At 60.0% G+C, this 25,865-nt stretch overlaps 1 protein-coding gene and 1 long non-coding RNA gene across 3 annotated transcripts; one reads left to right on the top strand and one right to left on the bottom strand.

Annotated features, from left to right (window-relative positions):
* The first annotated feature begins 3,493 nt into the window (after positions 1 to 3,493).
* Positions 3,494 to 6,765, top strand: LOC123652033. Its single transcript, XR_006741056.1, has 2 exons — positions 3,494 to 3,900; positions 5,656 to 6,765. It is a non-coding gene; the product is annotated as an uncharacterized LOC123652033 (long non-coding RNA).
* Positions 5,597 to 25,723, bottom strand: EHD1 (EH domain containing 1). 2 transcript variants are annotated; one of them, XM_036430512.2, is made up of 5 exons: positions 25,114 to 25,723; positions 20,216 to 20,313; positions 10,375 to 10,787; positions 7,845 to 8,009; positions 5,597 to 7,474 (listed from the first exon to the last, which is right to left on the bottom strand). In XM_036430512.2, the coding sequence occupies exons 1-5, from the start codon at positions 25,515 to 25,517 to the stop codon at positions 6,950 to 6,952; spliced, it is 1,605 nt and encodes a 534-aa protein (XP_036286405.1). In that variant the 5' UTR covers positions 25,518 to 25,723; the 3' UTR covers positions 5,597 to 6,949. The 2 variants fall into 2 exon arrangements, with proteins under 2 accessions (XP_036286405.1, XP_045434870.1); XM_045578914.1 differs by lacking the exon at positions 20,216 to 20,313 and having other exon boundaries at positions 25,114 to 25,681.
* Between the last annotated feature and the right edge of the window lie 142 nt (positions 25,724 to 25,865).

The raw sequence follows: 25,865 nt of genomic DNA, 5'->3' as shown, positions 1-25,865 counted from the left end.
TCGCCGTGCGGCCCTAGACCCAGCCCACCTGGGCCCCGCCGGCCCCTCACCTGGGCGTGGGTGCCCGGGCACTGAGCTCCCCTCCTCCGCCGGGGCAGCGGCCGCCTCTTCCTCAGCCTTGGGAGAGGGGCTCGGGACGCCCGCGGCCCCGGAGCCGGATGGGAGTTGTAGTCCGCTCCCTTCCCGGGATGTCCCCCTTCAAAACACTCGCTAGTTTCTGCTTTCATTTTACTGGTATCGCGACAGCCACCTGGGAGGCAGGTATGGGAGGCAGGAATAGTTACACCCATTTGGCAGATGGACACACTGAGACTTGGGAAGGACACGATGAATTGAGGGGACCCTTAGCTAAACCCTCCACCACAGGCTACGGGTGTGTGTGTGTGTGCTTTTATTAAAGCCGGTGACTGTGAGATAAAGAAGGGCTTAGCACAGGAGAAGCAACAGGAAAGCCTAGGCAGGGCTGCTTTGGTTCACTGAGAAGCCAGAGAAAAGGGAGCCTTGGGGACAGGCTCAGGGGGTTGGCAAGAGACAAGCTGCTGCTGGCCATTGCTTCCCTGATTGCAAGTCTGCGGGGTCCCTTAGAGCTGAGGGCATGCACGCCTGTCGGGGGAGGGGAGAGTAGGGAAAGGGAGCAGCCCCCACAGGCTCTCAGAGCCCCGGGTGGGAGTAGGGCCATGGCCGGCCTGGAACTGAAAGGCCAAGGAGAAGCCTGGCGGAGCTGGAGGAGGCCAGGGAGGGGCTGGCTTATCCAGTGGTATTTCTGATTTCTGCCCAGCTGTCTGCAGCTGGGCCGGGCCAGAAACCACAGGACTGTGAGTCTGTCCGAGGGGAGGAATCAAAGGGTGGGGTTTTGGCTTTAGATAACACATTCTTCATTAAAAAAGATCTCTCCGGGGGTTTGCCTCCTCCCTCAGGCGGAGACCTTCTGGAGTGTTCTGGGTCAGGCTGCGAGCCTTGAGGGAGGAGGCACTCCTAGAGCTGGAGTAAGCATCCCTAGCAGCCCGGGGCTGCCCCGCCCGTCTCCCCCATTTGATCGCCTCCAAGACCCATCCCTGGGAAAACCCAGACATACTGGCTCTCTCCCAACCCGAGCCAGGTGGGGGAAGGGAGCCAGGGTTTATTTTTTTAAAAATTCTTCTTTTTCTCTTCTTCTTCTTTATTGTTGTTGTTGTTGTTACTACTACCAGAATTTAAATTTCAATGGCCTATGTGTCTTCTGGGAGCGGGGTGGGGGGCTGGGATTGAGTGGTTGAGCACTCCGGGTTCTCACCTGTTGCATTCTGGGCCCTCCTTTTGGGGGCGGGGCAGGGGTGGGGCCCACCACAGTGTTGGTGCCCGGGGAGGCCACAGGAGGGTGCTAGACACCAGAGGAAGTCCCGGCGCTCCGGACAAGCCCAAGTTCCCATCTTCTGGGGAGTTCTAGGGTAGGGAAAGGCTCCTGGGGGGGGAAACAGACCATCCTCATTCCCCTCCTGGACTCTGACCCCAAACCCACTCCACCCGGCCCCCAGGGTCAGCAGTCAGGGGCCAACGGGTGGGGCCTCTGGGTCCTGGCTGACTCTCTGTGTGACCTCGGGCAAGTGTCTTAGCTTCTCTGAATGCTGGCTTCTCAGACGGGTCCCTCCCTGGCCCTTCATACTCCCTCCCACGCAGAGCAGCAGAGGGAAACGGACCAAACCTGAGACCCACCGGTGTCTTCGTGGGGCAGGCCATCTGGTACGTGATCCTCTTTGGTCCTGCGTTCCTTTTTGTCACATCCTGTTCCTAGCCTCAGTTTCCTTGTCCGTAAAGGGGGTGGCTCCCTGCTCCTTTGCAGCTCAAGGTCAGAAAACCCCTCAAGACTCAGCCTGTGCCTGAACCCCTGCTCCAGAGCCCACAAGCAGCCAGTCCTCCAAGCCCAGCCATCACACACAGCACCTGCCCTGGGCCCGGCTTTGCCCCAGCAGGTCTGTTCTCTCAGCTGGTGTGAGCTAGGCCACAGGCTCAAGCCTCACCCCGGGAGCAGGGTCTGCGTGTGGCAGTGGGCCTGGCCCAGTGAGTCTGAGCAGAAGACCTCCCCACCGCCTCCTCATTCAACTCCCTGGTCACTGCTTCCCGGAAGCCTTCCAGGTGCAGGGACACCTGTTCCTGCCATACTCCCCCCCTTCCCAGCCCCTTTGTTTTGTTGTTATTGTTTGTTTTTTAAATATATTTTATTGATTTTTTTTACAGAGAGGAAGGGAGAGGGATAGAGTTAGAAACATCGATGAGAAAGAATCATTGATCAGCTGCCTCTTGCACACCCCCAACTGGGGATGTGCCCGCAACCAAGGTACATGCCCTTGACCAGAATCGAATCCGGAACCTTTCAGTCCGCAGGCCGACGCTCTATCCACTGAGCCACACCGGTTTTGGCCCCAGCCCCTTTGGTATGGAGGTGTTGGCACTAGCTCTCGGGAGCCCCGGGGATAGCAGACCATGGTGATTCCATCTTCATTCCTGTGGTCCTTAGTATTTCAAAGCTAAGATCTGCTATCTTCACATGGACCCTCCGTGACAGATTAATACCTTGAGGCCGGGAGGTGGGGAGTGCCGGCCTTGAGCTTCCACTGGCTCCAGGCCTGGCTAGTGCCCGGCAGCAGCAGGACAGCCCGTGGCCCCAGACGCTGGGACAGGGGACAGGAGAGGCCAGAGGGCAGTGGACTTGATGTAGGCCTCTGGGAAGGGCCTTGATGAGGAGAGGAAAAGAAACTGTCAGGCCCTCCCTATCGGCTGTGCTCAGAGTGTAGGCCCACGTACCGAAGGGTCGAGGGTTCGATTCCCCGTCAAGGGTATGTATCTGGGTTGCAGGCTTGAGCCCCGGCCCTGCTCTGGAGAGAGCAGGAGGCAATCAATCAAAGTGACTCACATTGACGTTTCTCTCTCCTCTCCCCTCCCCTTCCACTCTCTAAAAATCAATAGAAAATATGTCCTCCGGTATATTTCTGAGGCTAGTAGAAAGAAAACGGTGGTTCAGATAAGGGGGCCGTCACAGAGGGGGAGGTGAAGTGCAGGGGAGTGGCAGGGAGCCCAGGCCTTCTGAACCCCAGGGCATAGGTCCCTGATCTGGGAGTGGCTCAGACACGGCAGCCTCAGGGGCTGGCACCTCCACAGCCACTGCGTGGGCCTCCTGAGGGGCCTTGGGCTCCCCTCCCCACGGGGGAGACAGGCCCAGCGGCCGAGGACGGGCCTCTCCCAGCCCTGCCTCAGGAGGCCGCTCTCCCTCCGCAGACGGGCCTGCAGGGCCACTGCAATGGCTGCTGGCCTGGCCCGCTGCCCACACCGAAAGCACCGTGCCCCGCTCTTGCCCCCGAGAGCCAGGGACCAGGCGTGTGGCTGGGGCAAGTGGTCTCCACTCTCTGGGCTGCTGTCTGTTCCCAGGGGAGGGCTGCCCCAGCTCAGGGGTGAGGGGCGAGTGGACCACGGGCGCCCACCAGTGGTCGCGGGACTGTCCGGGAAGAGTGGCTGGAGGGTGGGGGCTGCGTTGCCGCTCAGGCTCCAGGTTTTATCAGAACGCGTGTCTGTGTGGGGGAGAGGCTGATGGAAATGGTGATGTTGAGGGTCCCCACTCCTCCCCAAGCCAGCCTTGGCGGCCCGGGCTCCTCCTCCCGCCCACCCAGCACAGCAGGGGCGTGTCCTTTGCAAAGTCCAGAGCTCCAAATGGGTGGACATATGGCGATTTCATCATCCTGGCTCTCCTTCCCAAACCTTCTCTGCTGCTCCAGCTCGCCACGGGGGCCCCCACTCGCCACGGAGGCTGCGGGCCATGTGGCTTTATAATTAGCAGCCCTTCTGGGCGCCAGGAAGCCAGCCTGAGCCCCATGGCCACCACCCCGCTGGCCCACCGGCGCCACCGAGTCTGAGCTGCTCTAGGGAAGGGTGGGTCCTACCTGCTTTGTTCCGGGAGTTGGGCGGGGTGCTGGGCTCCCTGCACTGACCCTTACCCCCCACCCTCCCCACCCCCGCTGGCCAACTGCACTGGGTGCTGAGCAAAGGTGGCCACCCGAGGGCCCTGCCTGCCTCTGAAGCAGGAGCTTCTGTTTGCATTTGGCGAGGAATCAGGCTCAGGAGGGAAGACAAGTCTCAGTGAGCGAGCGAGCGAGCGAGCGAGCGAGCGAGTGGCAGAGCTGGGATCCGGCCCCCGGCCTGTCCGTCCTCTGTCTCAGGATGGAGGGCAGAACTGGTGGCTGGGCGTCTGAACCCTCTTGAGCCTGGTGGCCTTGGGCAAGTTCAGTGGAGAGGGCCTTTCTCTCAGGTCCTGGCCAGCCAGGGAGCTGGGGACGACGTGAGGGGCGGAGGCTGCCCTCCGAGGGGTGGCCACACCTTTGCCCACACACTGGCCCTCCCTGAACTCCCATCACAGCCCGAGAAGACCCCCAACCTGTAATTACAGCTCAATCCCGGGCCTGAGCTCCAGGCCAGCAGAGGAGCAGCCACGGCCCTTTAAGTCTCAGACCCGCCGCCACTTCCTGGGGTAGCTGTGGTGGTGCACCCTGCCTCTGCGAGGGGGGAGGGTGCCCAGCGTGGGTGCGGAAAGCCCCGAAGTGGCGGGCTCAGTGGAGGGGCAGGGCAGCCAGGCACTGAGCGAGCTGCACCTCCTGATGGCTCTGGGAATGAGGGCTGTGCCAAGCCCCAGGGCCCCGGGCTGCAGTGGAAGACTTAATCTTTTCAATCTTCCGTGTGCGTTTCTTAGATCTGAGCCCACAGCTATGGAATTGGGGGGGTGGGAGAGGGGGTTCAGCTGCAGGCTTTGTTTTTCCTTCGAAAAGGGAACTTTGGATCAGAGGCTGATGGGCACACCAGGTCTGAATCATCCGATACACCTGCCCGCCCGAGCCGTGCAATGGGGGGAAACACTGACCTTCCATCAGGAGGATCGAGGTAACCCCGGTGCAAGGCACACTGCCCGAGTGGTGCCAGGCTGGCAATCAGATACTGTGTTCAGACCAGACACCCGCCAAGCCGGCTGGCAGAACCGAGGGCACCGGTTCATACACTGTCTTTTGCCTCCAGTGAGCCTGGTGCGCTCCACCTTGATTACACGTCTGAGGCCTGCCTGGTGCATCAGCTCCCGATTTGTCCCCTTCCCTGGGCTGGCACCCGCAGCGCCCCTCCTCCACCTGAGGCAGCCGTCCCCACCCTTATTAATTGTATCTCATCCCCCACCACCACTTCCCTCCAGGGCCCAGCACCAAGTCCAGTCACCCATTGTCTACTTGACCCCTCCCAGTGCCCAGAGCCCATGGGCGCCCACCTGTCTGCCCACGTCCAGGGCAAGGCCCAGGTTGGAGGAGATGCTGAGATCATACCTTCTTCCCACCCCCAGGGCAGGCAGCCTAGTTCTGTCATCAGATTCTCCAATTCTCCCCGTCCTCTCCTACAATAACCACCGCTCGGCCCTCCGAGCACGGGAAAGGGGCATCAGCCTGTCTGCAGGCGCCTACTAGGAGGCAGTAGCTGCCAGACCTGTGCCCGGGCCCGCCCTGGCAGGCCTGCCAATCTGTCCCTGCCCTGCCGGCGCCCCAGCAGGCCCCGTGGGAGCAGGCCCTGGGAGAACGAAGCACCAGGAGCCAGCTTCAGCACAAACTTCTTTAATTCAAGAAAGTCTTGTCTTAGTTGCTTCTCTTCCCACAGGTGAGCGTGGAAAAGCCACTGCCCCGGAAACTGAGTTCTCAACAATGCACGTCACCCTCACCCACCACCGTACGGCCTGGCGGGCCGGGCCGGCTCCTGGCCACTGGGACCCCGCGGACGGACGCCTGGAGAGCAGCGCTGGGGGCTGGAGAGGTCAGAGTGCAGGATTCCCTGAGGCCCCGGGGAGTGACGGCTGCAGGCCGTGGAGCCAGCGGTGTGTCCGGCCTCCACGCTGCTCAGACGGCCCGGCCGAGGCGGCAGTGAGGCGGCCTGAGCTGGCCGCGCTGCCTGGTCCTCAGCCTGGGGAAGGGGTTGCTCTAAGGGCGCCCCACCTTCCTTTGGTCAAGGGAGGGAAGGTCGGAGCGGCTTCCCTGGGAAGTGATGGAGGTGAAGGAGGGAAGGGGCTGGTTGTCCCTGGTCTCTGGCCACGAGGCCGGGGCTGGAGCACCAAACTGTGCCAAGTTCTCGAGGACCTGGCCCCCACCCCAGGGGGGGCGGGGAGGTGCACCAGAATGTCCAGGGGCGGAGAGGGTGCCACAGAGAACACCTGTGGGGAGCTCTGCACACACCCTAACGGCCCCTGGCAGAGCTGCCCCAGGTGAGAGCGGGACGGAGACAAAAATCACAGCTTCTGGAGGAGTGGCTGGGAAGGGACTGGAACACTCATCGAGTATGAGGGGTGTTCCTTTTACAGAACCGACACTAGCTTATGTATCTCTGGAACATGTTCTCTTTCACACACGCCCCACCCGACCCCCCAGAGGCAGCTGGGCCTTGCTTCCGTGACTGCCAAGCGAGGGCGGGAGGCTATGGGAGCAGAGCAGGGCTGTGTGCTGGGGCTGAGGTGGCAGAAGGCACAAGAACCGAGTCCGGGACATGGGGAGGCAGCCAGGAGCATCGCTCAGCTTAGGAATAAACCAGATCCGGTCACTCCTGTCCACACAGGCCCAGTGCCCGGCAGCTGCCAGGGGGGCACCGGGAGTGGTCATGGGGCGCCGAGTGCTGCCCAGCCAGAGCGGGAGGCAGGCGGGGAGGCCAGCTGAGTGTGTGAAGGCATGGGGCTGTCAGACGGAGGAGGAGGCAAGAAAGAAGGCCGCCTCTAACGATATATATTAAAAATATCCATAGTTCTTGTGCATAAAATTCCATCATTCACATACGAGTATCACCCTGCCTCCCCTTTAAAAGAAAGATGGTGGTTTCCTTTTCAGGTCCACTCAGTCTTTATGGGCCTTGAGAACCGGCGACCCTCCCCTCCCCCCATCCCGCCGGCTGGCTGCCCGGGGCCAGCTGGTCACTCGAGCCTCCGCTTAGAGGGCGGGATCAGGTGCGGGGGCAGGTCGGTGGGCAGCTCGTGGCCCTCCAGCTTGACCTTGATGAGGTGGTTGGCCAGGGCGAACTCCTCGTCGTCCAGCAGCCCGTCCTTGTCCACGTCGGCCAGCTTCCAGATCTTGCCCAGCACCGTGTTGGGCAGCTTGGACTTCACCATCTCCTTCTTGGCGTTGGCGCCCGTGATCTTGCCGTTGACGGGCGACAGCGTGTAGAAGATCTCGTCGTAGGTGGGCTTGTCCTTGCCCACCACCCACTCGATGTCGTCTATGCCTTCCCCGGCCCCCTCGCCGTAGCCGTGCCCGAAGGGCCCGTTCATGGTGCCGTCGAAGGCCCCGCCCTTGACGACCTGGGAGGGCATCTGGGACTCCTCCTGGCGCACCATCACCATCAGCCGGGCGATGTCGTTGGCCAGCATGTCGTCCACTGTGTCCAGCAGCTTGGGCTTCAAGGCCTGGAACTTGGTGAAGTCTTGGGTCTGCAGGAGTTCCTGGGGGGGGGAGGGAGGAGGGGAGAAGGGTGGGTTGGGCCCTCCCAGACTCCAGGCGGAGTGGGCAAAGCCAGGGTTCCCAAGGGTTTCCTCCTCACAGCCCGACCACTTCACAGCTCAGGCAACTCGGTGATCCCCACTGGGCCCTGCGTCCCCCATTCATAACCTGGAAGGTAGAGTCCCTTCCTGGCAGGGCTATGGAGAGAATGAACTGGGATGAGGCCGAGTGCCTGGCCCTGACCCCATTCCCTGAGGACCTTCGGGTTGGGGGCTGGGGACTTCCCAGCTGCCTCCATCTTGGAGCCCCCTCCCACAGAGACCCCGTGCGCTGGCATCCTCCCGCCCTCCAGCCGTGAGGGCGGGCCCGGACCTGCATCTTGCGGAGGCTCGGGAAGTCGCCGGCGGAGATCTGATGCTCCCGCTCGATCTTGGCGTAGATCTCGCCCAGGTTGTTCACCAGCTCCTTCTTCTTGCTCTCTTTGCCGAACATGTTGGGCATCTCCTTCTTGAGGGAGCTGATGATGTAGGCGTGCACCTGTGGTGGGAAGGCGCGTCACAGGTTTCCTGGCCCCTCGGCAGGAGTGTGCCCTGCGCCTGGGCTGTGACCCAGGGGAGGTGGGTGGGAGGGGGCAAAGGCAGTCCAAAGCCCGTGTTCTGCTTCCTGCAGCCTCCCTCCCCAGGGACCCCTCCATGGGGCAGCCCCACCCCCCGCATGTGCAGACATGCGGACTCTCACATCGAGGTCATTAAACTCCCCTCTGTCATACCAAAGCCTTGGGGATGACTAAGGGTTAGAAAATGCCACCAGCTTCCCCCGATGTTTCCAGCTTTATCTCAGCTCCAATGCCTTGCTCAGACATTTGCCAATTTAAGGCGGCACACCTTCTTTCCGCAGACCAGGCTGGTAATGTTGTCAACCCTCCAGGGCACCAGCCCTTCCCATCCTCTGCCTTCGCCACCCAGTGCCCAGCCAGGAGGGCTGCAGCCAGCCAGCCTCCTTCTCCAGACTGATCTTCATCCATGATCACCCCCTTCAATCCCCCCTCGGCCTGGCCGGGCTGCCCTGGGCCGGGAGCCAGGCTGAGAATGGCCCGAGGGAACAGGCCTGTCCCAGAGCCGCAGCCAGAGTCAGCACAGAGAGCGCTCAGTCCGGGAGCAGGAGCAGCAGGTGGGAGAACAGGTCTGGAGCCGGGTTTCCCAGGCAAAGTGATTCCATGTGTCCTCAGGCCCGGAGAGACACAAGCATTTCTGAGGGACAGGCAGGAGGAAGTCTGCCCTTTGTTCTGTCCGGGAAGAGGGGAGCCGCCCTGCCCTGGTCTCTTCTGCGCTCACTGCCCTCCTCCTCATGCTGGGGTGTCCCTCATGCTCTGAGGTCAGGAGCCAATCACTCAGGTTTTCTCACAGGCTCCTTTCTGAGCTCCCGCAGCGACTCATCTAGAGAAGCCGCAGCCCTGTGTTCTCTGCGGCCTCTGCAGCCCGTCGAGGCACAGACCACGGGCTCCGTCCACGTGCAGACGGCTCAGCAGGGCAGACGGGCCTGAGAACCCGTCTCCCAGCGAGCTCCCGTGTGCTGGTCCGGCGCTCTGGGCAGCAGACCCGGCCGGTGGGGAAGGATGAGGATCAGGTCTCATCATTCAGGCCAAAAGCTACCTGACACCAGGCCTCCAGGCAGTGTGGGTGCCCTGGCCATGTGCTCTGTCCATGGCGGAGTCTCCAAACTCAGGGCTACACACTGCAGTGGCTCCCCGAGGCAGGACAGGCCCGGAGGGCTCTCGGTTCTCCCAGGACAGCCCAGCCAACCAGCGGGGAAGCCCATCCTCAGACCTGGCCTCAGGGGCCCGGTGACGGCTTCGCAGGCCACAGGGCTGCTTTCTCCAAAGCCAACGCCCACCGCTGCCTCCCTAGCCTCTGCGCGCCGCCCTGCTCTCTGCGGCCCTTTCATCCGAGATCGCGACACACAGGGCCTCTGCAGGCCACTGTCGCTGACCGGCCACCCCAGGGCCTCATGTGCTTGGCCAGACACTGAGATTCCAACATCTTGAGCAATTCAGAAGTTGCCAGAGGTGCCAGCAGGCCCTGTGCTTCCGCAGAGGGACAGGGGCGGTTCAGCAGGCCTCTGGGGACTGAGGCCGCCCAGCATCCTCTCTGGGCCCACAGGCTAGAAGCCCACCTCTCCACCAGCTTCCTGTCCTGCTTAAGCATCAGCTCCCACCAGAGGCCCCCAGCCTGGCCTGGCCCACCAAGCTAGCTGCCCAGTCTGCTTCTGCAGCGGCCTGTGGTCTCCCCAAATTGTGCTTTATATGCTGTATGCTTCCCCCCCGTGGCTGACCAGCGCTGTCAGTCCCCACTGTGTCCCCAGCGCCAGCATCTGCCGAGTTCACTTCAGTGCTCAAGGGACCTGGCGGGGGAAGCCCGTGAGGCAGGGGTTCTCAAACTTTTTAAAGTGGGGGCCAGATCACGGTCCCTCAGAGAGCTGGAGGGCCGGACTATATGAACTACTAATTCCTACTGTAACACCTCGGCTGCGCTCACTGCCCAAAAAACCTGGCGGGCCGGATCAGACTCCTCTGCGGGCCGCATGTGGCCCGTGGGCCGTAGTTTGAAGACGCCTGCCGTGAGGCCTTAAGCTGCGCCTCCGCCCACTGCCACTCCCCAGGCTGCTGGGGGTACAGAGGGGCCTTCCAGTTTGAGGTTTATGCACATTAAGAATTTCACTTAAAAAACAGTTGCGCCCACAGGTGCAGAGAGAGGGCTGGTTCAGACAGTGCAATGGGGCTGGGGCTGGGGGTCTGCAGAGATGGGCCTTGGGCACCCCGAAAGGCAGGGCAGACCAATCCCCGGCCCCAGTGGCAGTCCCAGCACAGGAGCCCACCGGCGCAGCCGTGCCCACCGGGGCCTACCTTGGCCAGCCTCGCCCGCTTGATGAGGTCGTTGAGCTTCCGGAGGGCGGCGTTGCGGGGCAGGGACTGGATGTCTTTGAACAGGTCCTGCTCCTCGGCCTCGAAGAGCTTGCGGTTGTCGGGGATGAGGAGGGGGTGGGACCAGAAGGAGCCGATGTAGACCCGGACCACCTCGGGCGTGTTGATGATCTTGCCCAGGGACCACATGAGGGCCCCGTACACCCGCATCAGCTGCTGCGTCTCGATCTGGTCGGCCTTGTTCAGCACCACGCGGATCTTGTCCTCGTGGTTCTTGAGGGCCTTGATGACCTCGGAGAACTCGTCCGAGATGTCCAGCTTGTGGGCGTCGAAAAGCAGGATGATGCGGTCGACGCGCTCGGCGAACCACTCCAGGACGGCCGCGAAGTCGTACCCTGTGGGGAGAGGCGGTGAGCTCAGGCCCCGGGGACCGGTGGTCCCTCCCCACCTGGTCTTTACATCCCAGAACGTGCTCGCGGCACCCTGAGGGAGTCATCGGGCCTCCCCCTTCTGTACCCGCCACCGTAGCGCCCTCACCCATGCAGGGTCTGGCGTTAAGAGACACTTAGAAAATAAGCAACGCAAAGGAAGTCACGAAGCCCACGCTCTGAAGTGGGTCTGACTATGGCCGGGGTGAGGAGACCCCAGCAGCGCGGCTCAGCCCAGTGTGGCCAGGACAGACTCTCTGCCAGCCAGGCGCCCTGGCACAGCAGTGACAGCGAAAAACAGCACGCGCGCCTGCGGCCACTGCCTGCCAGGCTCCCTGCTCTGCGGGGTCTCACGCATTCCCTACAACAGGGGCTGGCAGACTGCAGCATGGGGCCCAAATCTGCTCCCTCCCCCCTGCTTCCCCACAGGAGGCTCCACTGGGCTGCACGGCCGGCTGCACGGCCAGCTGCACTGCCGAGGCTGCTTCTGTCTGCAGCGCGGAGTTCAGGGGGTTGCGACAGACCGTAATGCCTGCCGAGCCTACAACGCCGAGTCTCTGACCCCGAATGAGTTTGCTGACCTCTGCTCCACAGCAAGCTCATGAAGCGACAAACCACTTCCCTCTCGAGACACTTCCCTAAAGTGCAGGCCGGCCTGATTGTTTCCCCTCCTTCACTGCCGGCTCCTCGGCCAGTGGGGCCTGGGCACCGGCATGAGGCAGAGCGCTGACCGCAACTCTTCCTTCAGCACAACTGTCCGTTTCAGCTGGACACACCCCTCCCTTTGTGTGACCCTTTGTCCTTTCTCCTCTCCTTGGCTAGAATGTCCACGTGACCATGGAGCCGGAGCGGCCACCTTGGGGTCGGAGCGCAGAGCTGAGCGGCCAGGCTGGCCTTGCTGGCTGCTCCTTCGCACACAGCCACCTGGTATCTGACCGGGCCGGGGTTTGGGGTTGGATTTGTATCTTGTGTTGTAATTGCACTTCAAAACGTTTCCCCTTCTCTCACTGCCCCCAGAGAAGGGAGACTTTCTCTCTTAGGAATCCCGAGGAGAGGCAGGAACCAATGGGAACAGGGACAAGAGTCTGGGAAGCCTGGGTCCCAGCCCCCGTGCATGTTCCCTCTCCGGGGATTCTGGGCACCCTCCTTGTCCCTGGGACCTGTCCTCTCTTCCTCACCTGCTCCCCATGGGCCCCCCAAATGTGGGCCGACCCTCTTAGGAGCCCCCAGTGCTTCCCAGAGGGCAGCTGAGCTCCGGAGATTTAGCCAGAGAAGCCCTCCTGAGGAGAAGAGCCAGGGACACAGACCAGCCACACCGATCTCCCCCTCCCCCTCCCCGCAGCCCCTGCCGGGTGGGGATTCAGACCTGTTTTCTAGGCCATGGCACAGAGAAGCAATCAGGTCCAGGAGGAGGCCAAAGAAAAGGACAAAGTGTCACGAAAGGCCCAGTGCAACCCACAGGGCCGGGAGGGCAGCCCCGCGCTAGGAACCTGAGCAGCGGGCCGGCTCAGGGCTCAGTGCCAGGCCCCGGCCCGGCCCGAGAGGCCGCCTCCTGGGCCAGAACCCGGGCCCCTGCCTGGCTGGATAAATATTCTGGCTGCCAGGCCCAGGTTCGAGTGCGCTTCAGAGCTGTCTGCACGCCTGGAGCCACGGCGTTCCCAGCCTCTCCCCGGGAACTCAGAAAACAGGCCCTAAAAGACGGTTCTGGGGTCAACTCCCAGCTCCAGCCACTGACTGTGACCTTCAGTGCTTAACTCTGCGTTACTCATTCTTCGTCTATCCAGTGTGAAAACCAAGTCCTTCTAAGACATGGGAGGTCACATGAGGCGACGTGCTGGGCTCCCAGCGCAGGCCCAGGCACTGGGATGACTTCCATGGAGGCGGGGGCGAGGGGAGAGGTGACAGGGCCACTGGAACAAGGGACAAGCAGCTGGGATTGCGTCACTGCTCAAGAACTATGCAACCGATGTCGGGTCTACTCTGACAGGGGCAGCTCTCCTCTTTGGCAAGACGGAGACTGAAGGAAGCCCCAAACCACTGCTCTGTTCACACATGGCAGCCTCTCCGAGCTTCGCCTACCCCAGCAGCCAGGAAACAGGATGCTCTGACCAGAGGCAGCCACTCAGCTGGTTGGGGTTTCTTAACGCGGTGGAGGTAGGTGGAAGGGGGCGGGGACAGCAAAGCCCTTAGGACTCTGAACCCCCAGGCTGGCAGGGGCGCAGCCAGCCCTCCGAAGGCCCGGGCAGCTGGCTGGAAGGGCAGGGCCACCAGCCTCCCGTGGCAGTGCGGCAGGGCATGGAGCAAGGCATGCTGCTGCCAAAGTACAGCTCCGTGGCCCCAGCACATGGAGGCCCAGCGCCACGGAGCACGCCCAGAGCGAGCGGCCTGCAGCAGAGCAGGAAGGAAGGCGGAGCGCAGGCGGAGGACAGCAGGGCAGGGAGCGCGGCGGTGCCGGCTGGGGCTCCGGAGGCTGCAGGCTGCCCAGGCCGCTCCGCCAGCGCCTTTTATGGCTGGCTCTGCGGCCAGCAGGTCAGCGCTGAAAAAGCGATGACTCAGGACTGAACAGAGGCTCTCTCTCAGCAGAAACGAGGCCCTACTTCTCCCCTCGGCAAACCATTTGTCCTCAGACTGACCGAGTTCAAGTGACCAGAGTCCCACAGCTGGGGAGGCAGCGATGCCAAAATGAAAGCACTGGAACAGGGGCGCCCTGATGGGCTGGGCTCAAGCCCAAGTTAGCTTTGGCCCGGGAGTGAGGACAGCGCGGGGAGCTGAGGTCACCCCCACACTCCACCCAGCGGGCCTCCCCCTCCCCCAACGGTGAGGGGCCAAGAGCACGATGGGAAAGGGAAAGGAGGAGGTGGAGTGAGGCCCCAGAGCCCCAGCCTGCAGATCCCTCCGCCCCAGCCAAGCTGAGCGCCTGGCGGCAACACACTGTCACTCACCAACACCTCAACTCAGAGCCAACAGAGCTAAGCCCGTTTTTTGCAGGTGAATGAAATTTCCTGTTTATTATGGAAAGCGCTCACTTTTGGTGAGAGAGAAGGGGGAGGTCGCGGTTCCATTCCTGGTCAGGGCACATGCCTGGGTTTTGGGCTTGACCCCTAGAGGGGGTGCGTAGGAAGCAGATGTGCAATGATTCTCTCTAATCATTGATGTTTCTCTCTCTCCCTTTCTGAAATCAATAAAAACAATCTTTTAAAAAATGGTTAAGTCTAGCTCTGGCCAGTGTTGCTTAGTGGTTAGAGGGTGTTGGGTTAGATTTCTGGTCCAGGTCATGTTACCTGCGTTGCAGGTTTGATCTGTGCGGGAGGCAACCCTCTCCCCACCCTCTTTGCTTCCCTCCCACCCCGCCCAAGAATCCATGGAAAAAATACCCTCGGGTGAGGATGAACAAAACATGGGTAAGTGTTATGTTGTGCACATTTAACCCTCCCACACACACAGTCATGGGGCCTGGGAGATGGGAGGGGCAGGGTGGAGCCCATCAGGCTGTGAGGACAGGCGGCCCTCACCCTGGTGGCTTCCTGAGCCTCCTCTGGGTCCCCTCTGCCTTCCGGGGTGCCTCCTGAGGGGTCTGCCTTCCCCACCAGCCGTGCTTCCCTCTCCCCACCCCAGCACCCAGCTCCGAGGCGCAGAGGCAGCACTGTGATTGGAGCCTGCTCGCCCTGTGCAGCACCCTCCAGACACAGGCGTTCCAGCAGCCAGAGGGGAAAAGCTGCTTCAGACATTCCGAAAGCTTCTAGAACATGAACAATAGAGCGTTTGTCTCCAATCACCTTCTGTTTCCTGCCATTCAAGCTGCGTGGGCCTGGGCATTTCTTACCATAGCTCTCCATCACACATTTCCAACTCGTGCTGGACCAGGAGAGCAAAACAAATATTAAAGCGCTAAGAATCACCCAGTTGGTGTGGCTCAGTGGTTGAACTTTGACCCATAAACCAGTAGATCCCAGTTCAATTCCCGGTCACGACATATGCCCAGGTTGCGGGTTCCATCCCCAGTAGGGGGTGTGCAGGAGGCAGCTAATAATTTTCTCTCATTACTGATGTCTGTCTGTCTCTCTCTCTCCTCCTCTGAAATCAATAAAATAAAATAAAATTAAAATCTGCACTGTACACAAATGTTTATAGCAGCTTTATTCAAAACTGCCCCAAACTGGAAACCCAAATACCCTTCACTCGCTGAACGGATAACAAACACTGGTGAGTCCATCGGCTGGGCCAGCACAGCAACAAAAGGGGCAAACCACTGACGCTGAGGCACGTGACCAACCGAGATAGCACAGGCCGAGTGAAAACAGACACACACCAGACACCAACGGGATGACTCCACTTCAGACATTCCGGAAAAGGCAAAGCTTTAGGGACCAGTGTCAGAGCAGTGGGTTGCCGGGGATCAGGAACTTTCTGGGTGATAGGAAGACTACACCTCGGTCACGGTGGTGGTTACAGGACTGCTTCAGGGAGCTGTGCACCTGAACAAGGTGAGAGTGACTGTGTGTGATGTAGACCTCAGTACACCTGACCACAAGACAGGAGGACAGGGCCAGAGGGAGGACAGATGGACTCTGGAGCCAGGCCCCCATCTGAATCCTGGAACTTCTCAACAACCAGCAGCGCGACCCCAGCAAGGCCACGTTCCCTGAGCCTCAGCGTCTTCATCAGTGATGTGAAGCACTGCTGGGGCATCGAGGAGCGCCTGGCACACTGTAAGCTCTTGGTAAATGTTTGCTAGTATTTACTCCAGGACCTGGACTCTGGACTCAAGAAGCTTTGGTTCTGATGGGTGTGTGGGCAACGACCGCTCTAAGGCGTGAAGAATGCCTCGAACCCCAAATATAAACTGAACATTTGCAGGCGCTCAGGCCAGCTGCTACCCAGCCGGCCGCCGGGCTGGCAGCCCGGAACAGGTGCCGCATGCCGGCACCAGCTGGTACCACTCCTCCGTAGGCAGTGCCCACACCCCTCGGCAGAGCCGGCAGCTTTCTCATCCTGGACTTGGGCCAAAAGCTGTCCGGCTGGACAGGGGCAGGGGTGGGGGGCAGCGGGGAGAGGAGGGCTTTCAGGAGGGAGCTGCCCAGGGCCTGAGCACCCAGGGGACCTGGAATCTGAAGGGAAACCCCGCTGAGTCAGTGCTTCCCCATCCTCCAGCTCAAGATGCTATTGGGAAGGGCGCCTTCCTCATCAGAGTCTGGGAAGTCCTGGGTTTCCCAGCGTCTTTGTTTCCCATCAGCTGACACCGCAGGGCACTCTGCTGTGCCCTGGGCACCGGGGCAGGAGCCCATGTAGAGACGCCTGCAGCCCGGACACGAACATCACCCTTTCCCTTCTGTGCCGCTCTGGCCCTAAAGCACCGCCCGGGACTGGAACCTCCCGCCATTAGCTGTGCTGGGGCGCTGGGAAGCAGGAGCACACAGCACTCCAGCCTGACAAGGGCCTTTTGGGAAACTCCACGGAGCATCCTCTGGCTGAAAGCCTGGTGAAGCTCTGGCCTGGAGGGCTTTTAGGTCTGGGGCCTCTGAGGAGGCGGTCAGCATGAGGGTCAGCGCCAAGGGAAGGCTCAGGGCTGGGGAGGCAGAGCCAGCAGGCCGGCTTCTGGTCTGAGACAGACCCTGGGGCCAGGGACAGTGAGAGGAGGGCAAGTGAGAACCCAGGGACCAGGCAGCCGTGGTCAGGGCTCCGAGGGCTGGTGCAGCAGACAGGAAAGGAAGATGCCAGCCTGTGACTTCCGGGCCGTGCTGGTCTCAGGCTGGCAGAGAAGCCCTGCTCAGTGATGACCGAAGAGGGTCAAAGGCTTGTCCGACCCAAGCTCTCGGGGCTCCCTCACCCAGAGCGCCCTCTCAGCACATGCAGTGTGAGCACAGCTTCTGCTGGGTTCCCACCCTCACACCAGCGTGTCACCTTGGGCTAATTACTCAACTTTGCTAAGCCTCCGTTTCCTCCTCTAAAAGCAATAGCTTCCTCTTAGGTGCAGCTGCTGTGACAACTGCGTGAAGTGAGTTCACGTGGCACAAGGCCAGGCACAAGGCCAGCCGGCTCCGACCTCCTAATCCAAGTCTAAGCAGCACTTCACCGCTGCCACTCCTTCCACATGGAAAACGAGACTCGAGTTCCAGCCCAGCCCAGCCACGCGGCAACGGCAGGGAGCGACTGGCTGGGACTTCCGCCTGAAGACCCTGATGCGACCGACTGCAGGCACCGAGCAGCGGGGAAGCCCAGCCCCCGCCCAGCCGGCCCAGACGCCCTTTGGGACGCCCTGTCTGTCGCACGGGCAGCACTCCCGATGCACCCGCGTCCGCAGGTCACTCTCGCGCTGACACAGGAGGACGTTATCTACAAAGTTACTCCGAATATTAGCCCAACAGAGAAGCGGGCTGCTTGGTCCCACCTTAGCTGCCAGCAGATCCCCTGCACACATGAGGGACCACGGGAAAGGCAGGGACCGGCAGCAGGGTGGGAAATGGAAGCCGATGTCATGAGCAACTCCAATGCACACTCCTCCAGAGGATGTTCTGTCTCCAGGGAGCGAGGCTGGCGAACCAGCCGCCATGCTACTTGCCCGGGACCGGGGCTGCTGCTGGCTCTGTCTTTCTGGGAGGGAAACACCTGCTTTCCACGCAGCAGAGGGAGCAGAGGCGGCGGCCAGGAAGCCTGGACGCACTGCCCTGCTCTGACGTCCCTCTGGGCCAGGTGGCACGGGACCTTTGCAGGAACTGACGGTGGGCTTCAGAGAGAAACCCCCTCCCTTCCCATCCACCATGGCCAGCACCCTGGACCCGCACCCAGCACCTCTGAGAGGCCTTCCTCCTGCTGACACTGACATGTTCCACGGCAAATTCCAACTCGGTACCTTTTAGTAAAACACTGTAAACCGAGACCTCCAGCGTTACGAAGGGAAAGAAATGGCAAAAGCAGTTTTTGTCTCACTACTTCACAGGAAGAAAACCCTTCTCCTTTCAGAAAAATGCATTTGCCTTTTTTGTTTTTAAACATTTATTTGAGAGGGAGGAAGGGAGAGCAGCAGTAATTTTTGTTATTCCACTAATTTATGCTTTCATTGGTTGCTTCTTGTACGCGCCCTGACGGTGACTGAACCCGCCATCTTGGAGAATGACAATGACATTCTGACCAACTGAGCTACCCAGCAGGGCCCTGTGCTTCTCTCTAAGCCACCTCCTTGCGGCCATGATGGGTGGGAAGGCCTGAGACTGCCCGGGGCCCCAGATGGCCCACACTGGACACTGGAGAAGACGGCAGGCCCACAGCGGAGAGGTGGGAAGCTAACGGAGCATCTCCCGCTGGCTTCCTCTCCCAGGACCTGCCGTCTGCCTGCGCCTTGGGGCCAGGGCTGCCTCGCCCACCACGGGCTCCCCAGCCTCCAGTCAAACACACTGTGTGACTGGAGGGAGCACGGAGGCCCTGCTCTGGGAGAGAAGGGGAGGCAGGGCGGCAGCACCCTAGCAGACAGGATCTGGGCGCCTAATGCAGTAAGACATCCACTCCCACCTTGTCAGCGGCTGGGCTCTGCACAAGCTGAAGTGCTGAAGACAGCCCAGCAGGGGACTTCCCAGCACTGGTGCAAAGAGCTTTCTGAGTTCCCTTTTCCGTGACAACAGGGGCCATAGAACCCTAAATCCTCTCCCTACACATCCTCCCTCCCAGCTCTGAAGGCCGCAGTGAGGGCGGCATTCTGGGAAGATATGCCTCTTTGTGAGCTCCTGTCCTTTATGCAGACACACACAACTGGCCTGTGGGGCTGGGAGCGTGTGGAAGCCCAGAGGTGGCCAGTCAGAGCCCCTCCAGGTCATTAAAAAGAACGCTCCATGGAGGTTCAGAGAAAGTCCCTCTAGGATAGCTCACTCTGGAGGAGACTGAGAACAAATCCCCCTTTGGGGGACTCTCCCTTTAAGAGTAACCGATTCAGCTTTTCTGGCCTTATTTTGGCAAATGTCAAGCCTTCTGCTTATCAGGCACTTTCTTAAAACCAAGTTGGAACAGTAACAGCAGTAAGAGAAAACTGGCCCTGGCCTTTAAAAAGGGGTCCCTAAATCTGCTCCCTGAACCCCTAGGATGTCATTATCCTTTGGAGGAGAACCTAAAAGCTTAAGACAGAGCCAGAGCAGGCCAGTGAGCTCTGATGCAATCCTATAGGCAGCAACTCAGGCCTGGGAAGGAAGAGGTTTGCCAGCACCAATGGCTGGGCCCCAGCCCTCACAGCTACAGCAGACACACACTACCCCCCGAATCTCAGGCTTCGGGCTTCAGTGCAAAGCTCATCATGATGAGGGAAAGGGTGCAGGGAAAATTTTCGAGTTGATGGTAAACAAACTTCCCTTGTCCTCAACCCCTCTGAGACTGCTCTCTTTTCATTTTCACATTTGCAGCTGCAGGCTTCACGCCTGGCCTGCCAGTTGTCCTCTGCCTGCCCCCGTGCACCTCTAGGCCCCGTGCTCCCCTGCCTTCTGCAAAAGGAGGGGCTGGGAGTAGACAGCAGAAACAGAACCCAGTTCAGGCACATCCTGAACAAGATCTTCAGAAAAGCTGGACAAAACCGAACCAGGAGTTCACACGACTGAATGTGTCTGATGCCCTCATACTCAGCACAAACAACTTCCGCTGGGAGGTTGCTGCTTGTAGGCATTTAAGCAATTTCAACACATTTCCACTAGCCCCTAAGCATTTAACAAATTCCTGCCAGTCTCCTCTGGGAGCTTGCTAGAGTCCAGCTGATTTCCCAAGCGCCTGCAGGACTCACTAGGAATGTGCACGGCGTTGGGAGGCAAAGCTTTGAAACACAAACTGAGGTGCGTGAGCCCAGCCGGGCCAGCATGGCTCAGTGGTTGAGCATCGACTTATGAACCAGGTCACGGTTCGATTCCCGGTCAGGGCACCTGCCGGGGTTGTGGGCTCCATCCCCAGTGTGGGGTGTGCAGGTCAATGATTCTCTCATTACTGATGTTTTTATACCTCTCTCCCTCTCCCTTCCTCTCTGAAATCAATAAAAAAAAGTTTTTTTTTAAAAGGAGTGAGCCCAGAGAGCCAGGGCTGGCTTGTTCACGGTCAGCAATGCTGGCTGAGGTACCTTGGAGCCCAGATACTCAGCTATTTTCTGTGACCGCACAGCCAGTCGGAGGCCCCAGCTCCAGTCCTGGCTTCCTTCCCAGCATGCCCTAGGGGCGGGAAAGCATGACATCCACACGTTGGCTGTGGTTTCACCTGATGGCTCTTGTAACTTCAGCAAAGGAGCCAAGGAAGGAAGGAGCTCCTTGGCTGCGAGAACTGTGACAGAGGGCCGGTGGGCAATGGGCTCCCCTTGGGCTGGGGCAGGCCTCAGGGCAGCATCGGGGCTGCATCGCAGACCTCAGATGGGAGCGGCCCTGGGCTGCGGTCCGTACCTCTGCTGATGCGCTGTTTCTCTCCGGACAGGATGCCGGGCGTGTCGATGATGCTGATGCTGTCCAAGACCGGGTTGGGCAGCTGGGCGCACATGAACCTGCACAGACAAGAGCCGGGGAGAGAGGTCAGGACTCAGTTATCGCTGCTCTAGAGGGCACAGCGGTGCTTTCTTTCTTTTCTCCCATAATTTTTTATTATTATTGATTTTTTTACAGAGAGAAAGGGAGAGGGATAGAGAGCCAGAAACATTGATGAGAAGCTTCGATCAGCTGCCTCCTGCACACCCCCTACTGGGGATATGCCCAAAACCAAGATACATGTCCTTGACTGGAATCGAACCTGGGACCTTTCAGTCCGCAGGCCGACACTCTGTCCACTGAGCCAAACCAGACAGCGGTGCTTCCTGTGCTCCATCGCCACCTCTGCTTCCTTTCCAAGAGCAAGAAACTTACAGGAGGTTTTCTAACATCTTAGCTGCCAGGGGTGGCCAGCAGACCGCACACAGTCTCTTAACTGATCCAGCCAGCAGGCGCAGACTGACCCACATCAGCACGTCCCTCACATTCGGCTTTCCCCCGGAGTTCAAGGGTTCAGCACTCAAGCTGCTGACATGTTAGCATGAGCCTAGGTCACCATTCAACCACGGGCTACAATTCTTTCTTTTTAAAAAGTGTTTTAATTTATTTTCTTTATTTTATTAATCCTCACCAGAGGATATTTTTTCCATTGATTTTTTTTTTTTAGAGAGTGAAGGGAGGAGGAGAGACAGAAAGGGAGAACAGTCGATGTGAAAGTTCCCTCTTGCATGAGCCCTGATCGGGACCAGGAATTGAGCCTGCAATGGAAATATGTGCCCTTGATCAGGAATTGAACCTGCAACCCTTCAGTCCAAGGGCCGACACTCTAACCACTGAACTAACTGACCAGGACTGGTTTTTATTGATTTTAAGGAGAAAGGAAGGAAGAAGCATCACGTGAGAAACACTGATTGGCTGCCTCCTGCATCCTTTCTCTCCCCCCGCCCCTCCCCCCAGCAGTGGGAATTGAGACCACAATCTGGGCATGTGCCCTGACAGGGAATTGAACCAGCACATCTTTGGTACATGAGACGATGCTCAACCAACTGAGCCACACTGGCCAGCGCACCACTACCTTTCCACACACCAAAGAGAGTAAGGAGATCCTTTGCTACCGCTGCTGGGCCCAGCCCTTCCCTTCCACCCAGCTCCGTGGGGGAGGGACTGCGGCGGGTGGCCAGTGAGAGCTGGAGGACTACCCAGGCTGTTGGTGGGCAGGGAAGTAGACATCATTCTCTGAAAGTCAAAGCGTGAAGGAGGCAGCTGATCAATAATTGATGTTTCTATCTCTTCCCTCTCTGAAATAAAAATTTAATAAAATCTTTTTAAAAAAAATGAAGCCACAGAGAGGCTGGCAACTCATGAGGGAGGACTTGGCTGTGTATGCCTGAGCTCCCACTGGACTCAGAACAGCCCAGAGCAGCACGGGGCTCCCAACTGGAGCAGCGACTTTTTTTATATATATATTTTATTGATTTTCCACAGAGAGGAAGGGAGAGAGATAGAGAGCTAGAAACGTCGATGAGAGAGAAACATCGACCAGCTGCCTCTTGCACACCCCCTACCGGGGATGTGCCCACAACCAATGTACATGCCCTTGAATGGAATCGAACCCGGGACCTTTCAGCCTGCAGACTGACACTCTACCGCTGAGCCAAACCGGTTTCGGCAGCGACTCTTGATTAGACACAGAAAGGCCCTTTGACAAGGCCTCTGGGAAAGGTATTGTGTGCGCTGACCCAGCGTGTGCAGGACACAGGCTTACAGCTGCCTTTCCAGCAATAGGGAGGAATCCAGCCGATCAGCTTCCCCTTTCGGCCCCACCCCTTGGTGACCAGTGGCCCCAAGGCCAAGGGTGGAAAGTCCTGCCTACAAACAACAGAGCCGAGCCAGCTGCCCACAAGGCGAACAAACCTTGGACCTCACCCTCCCGGTGCCGGCAGTGCTGTGTGCTGTAAACAGTGTGCGCCAGGCCTGGGCTCCTGCTGGGGAAGGCGTCACTGGAGGGAAGGCCAAACAGAAAGGATTCGGAGGAAAACTGGCTCGGGTAGTGGCATACTGGTACACAAATGCCTTGTAGCCCTGGCCGTTGTGACTCGCTTGGTTGGGTGTCGTCCAGTGCACTGAAAGGTCACTGGTTCGATTCCTGGTCAGGGCAGGTACCCAGGCTTCATCCCTTTTATCCTGATACTAAGCAGTTTATCTTGGTGCAGGAGGCAGCTGATGGATGTTCTACTCGGGCATCGATGTTTCTCTCTCTCTCTAAAAATCAATAAAAATGTTAAAGAAATGAAGCCTGGCAGATGAGCCTGGTGAACACGTGTAGGACTCAGAAACAACTGCTGTGCGGTGGAAAACACTCCGGAGCAGGCGGTACAGAGGCCTCCCCTCCCATTGTCTCACCAACAAGGATGCTCAGATTTCTCTTCACTACGAGGGGTGGGAACGGCCACACAATGAGTTTTCACAGGACCAACTTAGGGCACTGACCGCCCTGCCTCCCTCAGTCAGCTCCATCCGATTTTGGTCTTAGAACAGCCACTTAGGGGGAAAAGACCGGAAAGTCAAGTTCATGACTCAATGGGTCTCTTTAAGAGCCTGGGAGAGGCTGTGCCAGCCAGAGAAGAGCCCCCTTTGTGTGCCCTGCTGGCCAGGAGGCACAGGCTGACACAGCCCAGGCCCCCCACCCTCGGCTGCCAGGCCTTCAGGCAGGGCCATAGCATGTGGGGTGGGGACCCTCTTGAGATGAGGTGGCGGCAAGAAGGACACAGTGTGGCTGCTGGGTCACCAACATCACCCAGCCCTCCCGAACGGCTCGCTGCCGGTAGAAGCGGCAGCAGCGGGCTGCACAAACAGTCCACAGGCAACCACTTGGGGGTGAGCGCCACCAAGCACCTCGGCTCAGGGCCGTTAGTTCCCTAAACTAATGAGGTGGGGATGGCCTAGGTCAGCGGTTGCCAACCGGTGGTCCTCAGGCCATTGGTGGTCCGTGAGGTCCGAAAGGCTGGCGGCTGCTGGCCTAGATGCTGAGCTCCCTTCTAGCTCCAAAACGAGGTCTGCAAATTCAGAAAAGTGGTCACATGCGCTGGTCGGGTAGTTCATTTGGTTAGTGTCGTCCCAATACACACTAAGGTAATGGTCAAGCACATGTAAGAATCAACCAATGAATGCATGGATGGGTGGAACAGCATCTCTCTCTCTCTCTCTCTCTCTCTCTCTCTCTCTCCCTTCCTCCCTGTCTAAAATCAATGAAAAAAAACACAGGCCACATGCCCATTTCTTCTTCCAAAAAAAGGTTTCCTATCACAGCCGAAGTGGAAACCTGAGGGCAGATGAGGTAGGCATAGCTACCCTTCCCGCCAGCTTCCCAAAGTTCTGCGCGAACACAGAGACCTAATCATGCCTGGAATTCCCGGCACAGCGGCCAAGTTTTCCACAAGCTGCACCGCCCCACCAGCTCGCAGCCTGAGCCAATCCCCTATCTACAGGCACAGCAGCTCCAAACCCAGCATCCCAGGAGAGGCTCCGGCTCCGAGGCCGCACCTCTCCAGGCGCCTCCCCAGAGGGTGCTCGGCTCAGGCCCCCACCCCCAAAGCCGCCCGCCCGCTGTCCAGCCGGAGGGCCAAGACAGCAGCAGCCTGTCTCCCTGCTAAGGGTCAGCCCTGTGACTGCAGACGGGCCTGGGCGCGGACTGGGGGAAGCCGGTCCACCCTGCCCAGCTGGACAGCCTGGGAAGGAATGCGATCACACAGGGCGGAGACCTGGAAACCGGACGGAGCCCGGCATGCGCGCCCCTCCTTGAGTGGGAGGCGGCAGGTCGGTGAGGTCCCCGGGCACGCACCATGGGGAGGAGGGTAAGGGGTTTAGGAACACGGCCTGGGGCTCCGAGCTCCTTTACGGAAGAGAGAGTTTGGCTGGGTAAGTCAGCGGGTTCCCGGTTCCATCCCCGGTCAGGGCACACACCAAAACCAGCCAACGAATATGTAAGTAAGTGGAACAACAAACTGATGCTTCAATCTCTTTCTAAAATAATTTTTTTAAAAATCAATCAACAGTATTTTTTAAAAAGTGAGTTTGGCTGTTTGCACTCCTTAGAGGTCAATGCCTCTCCTGGGCAGCATCGTGAAGGGCAGACTCTTGGAGGACGGATCCTCTCATCAGGAGAAGGCAAGTTTCACCCATTTAACTGGGGAAACTTAACCAAGTAGGTGAAGGAACCTCCTAGTGCGTCTACAGAGGGATTCCGGGTCCCAGGGTCACCCCCTGACCCTTAACCCCTAAGGCAGCCCAGACCCTGAGACAAGTGTTCCAGCCCACGGGGCCCTCCCTGTCCCCCTCAAACCCGGCCCCCGGGGGGCGCAGCACAGCCCAGCAGCAGAGGGCTGGCTAAGAGCTTCACCACATTCTCCCACTGAGAAACACAGCTGGGGGAGGAAGGGGTGGTTTGAATGAATTCGGTGCGTCCAGTCTGGGGGACGCATGTGGGGACAAGACTAAACCCCTGGATCTGAGGGGAGTGGGGCTGGCTCTGCGGGGAGTTAAGCTGATCACCTAGAAAATTCCGGGAGGTGACAGACCCGGGGCGGGGGAGCCGGGGATGCCCAATCCCGGAGCCACAGGTGGGTGTCCCAGGGAGCGGCAGAGGACCCTGTCCCGGTCCCTGTCCCGTCCCAGGGAGTGGTCCTGAGGGTCTCGCCGGGGCCTCGGAGACAAAGGACGGCGGCGGGGCGGCGGCCGCGGGGGAGCGGAGCGCGGGGCCGGGGCTCCGGCGGCCCCCTTCCCCGGCTCCCCGGCTCCCCGGGGCAGGGGGCGAGGAGTACCTGTTGAGGAAGGCGTTGCCGAAGGCGTTGAGCTTGCGGAAGGGCCGCCGCGGGTCCACGACGAGCGCGTTGCCCGGCACCACGCCCTCAGTGGGGCCGTGCATGACCGCGATGAACGAGTCGGTGGTGGGCTCGGGCCCGATGCGCATTCCCGGGAAGTCCTGCTCGATCAGGTGCCGGATGAAGGTGGTCTTGCCGGTGCTGTACTGGCCCACGAGCAGCACCATGGGCTTGTTGTCGAAGTCGGCGTCTTCCAGCGCCGGCGAGTGGAACTCGTGGAAGCGGTAGTGCTCCTCCAGGGGCAGCAGCTTCTGCGAGTACAGCTGCCGCAGCCCCTCGGCCACCGTCTGGAAGAGCTCCGGCTCCTTCTTGCGCCGCGCGTCCTTGCTCACCCAGCTGAACATGCTGCCGGACGCCGGGCGGGCTGCTGCGGGGAGAGCGGCGGCTGCGGCGGGCAGAGGCGCGCACCGAGGCGGGGCCCGGCCGGCCGAGGGGCGGAGAGGCGGCGGCCGGCTGGCGGGGCCGGGGGCGGGAGGGGGCCGCACTGCGCAGGCGCACGTCACAGGCCCTCGGCGGAGTGAGGCGCGCCCCGGCCCGCGCCCTTTATAAGGCCGGCCTCGGCGCGGGGGCGTGCGCGCCGCTGGGGGCGGGGCGCTGGGAGGGGGGCGGCGCCCGGCCCGCGGACCCCGCGCCACGTCTTCCCCGCGCCCTCTCCCATTGGCCGATTCCAACTCTCGCGAGCGCTGCCGGCT

Source organism: Pipistrellus kuhlii, unplaced genomic scaffold (assembly GCF_014108245.1).
Source record: "Pipistrellus kuhlii isolate mPipKuh1 unplaced genomic scaffold, mPipKuh1.p scaffold_m20_p_109, whole genome shotgun sequence".
Classification (NCBI taxonomy): domain Eukaryota; kingdom Metazoa; phylum Chordata; class Mammalia; order Chiroptera; family Vespertilionidae; genus Pipistrellus; species Pipistrellus kuhlii.
This window is presented reverse-complemented; position numbering and strand designations above follow the sequence as displayed.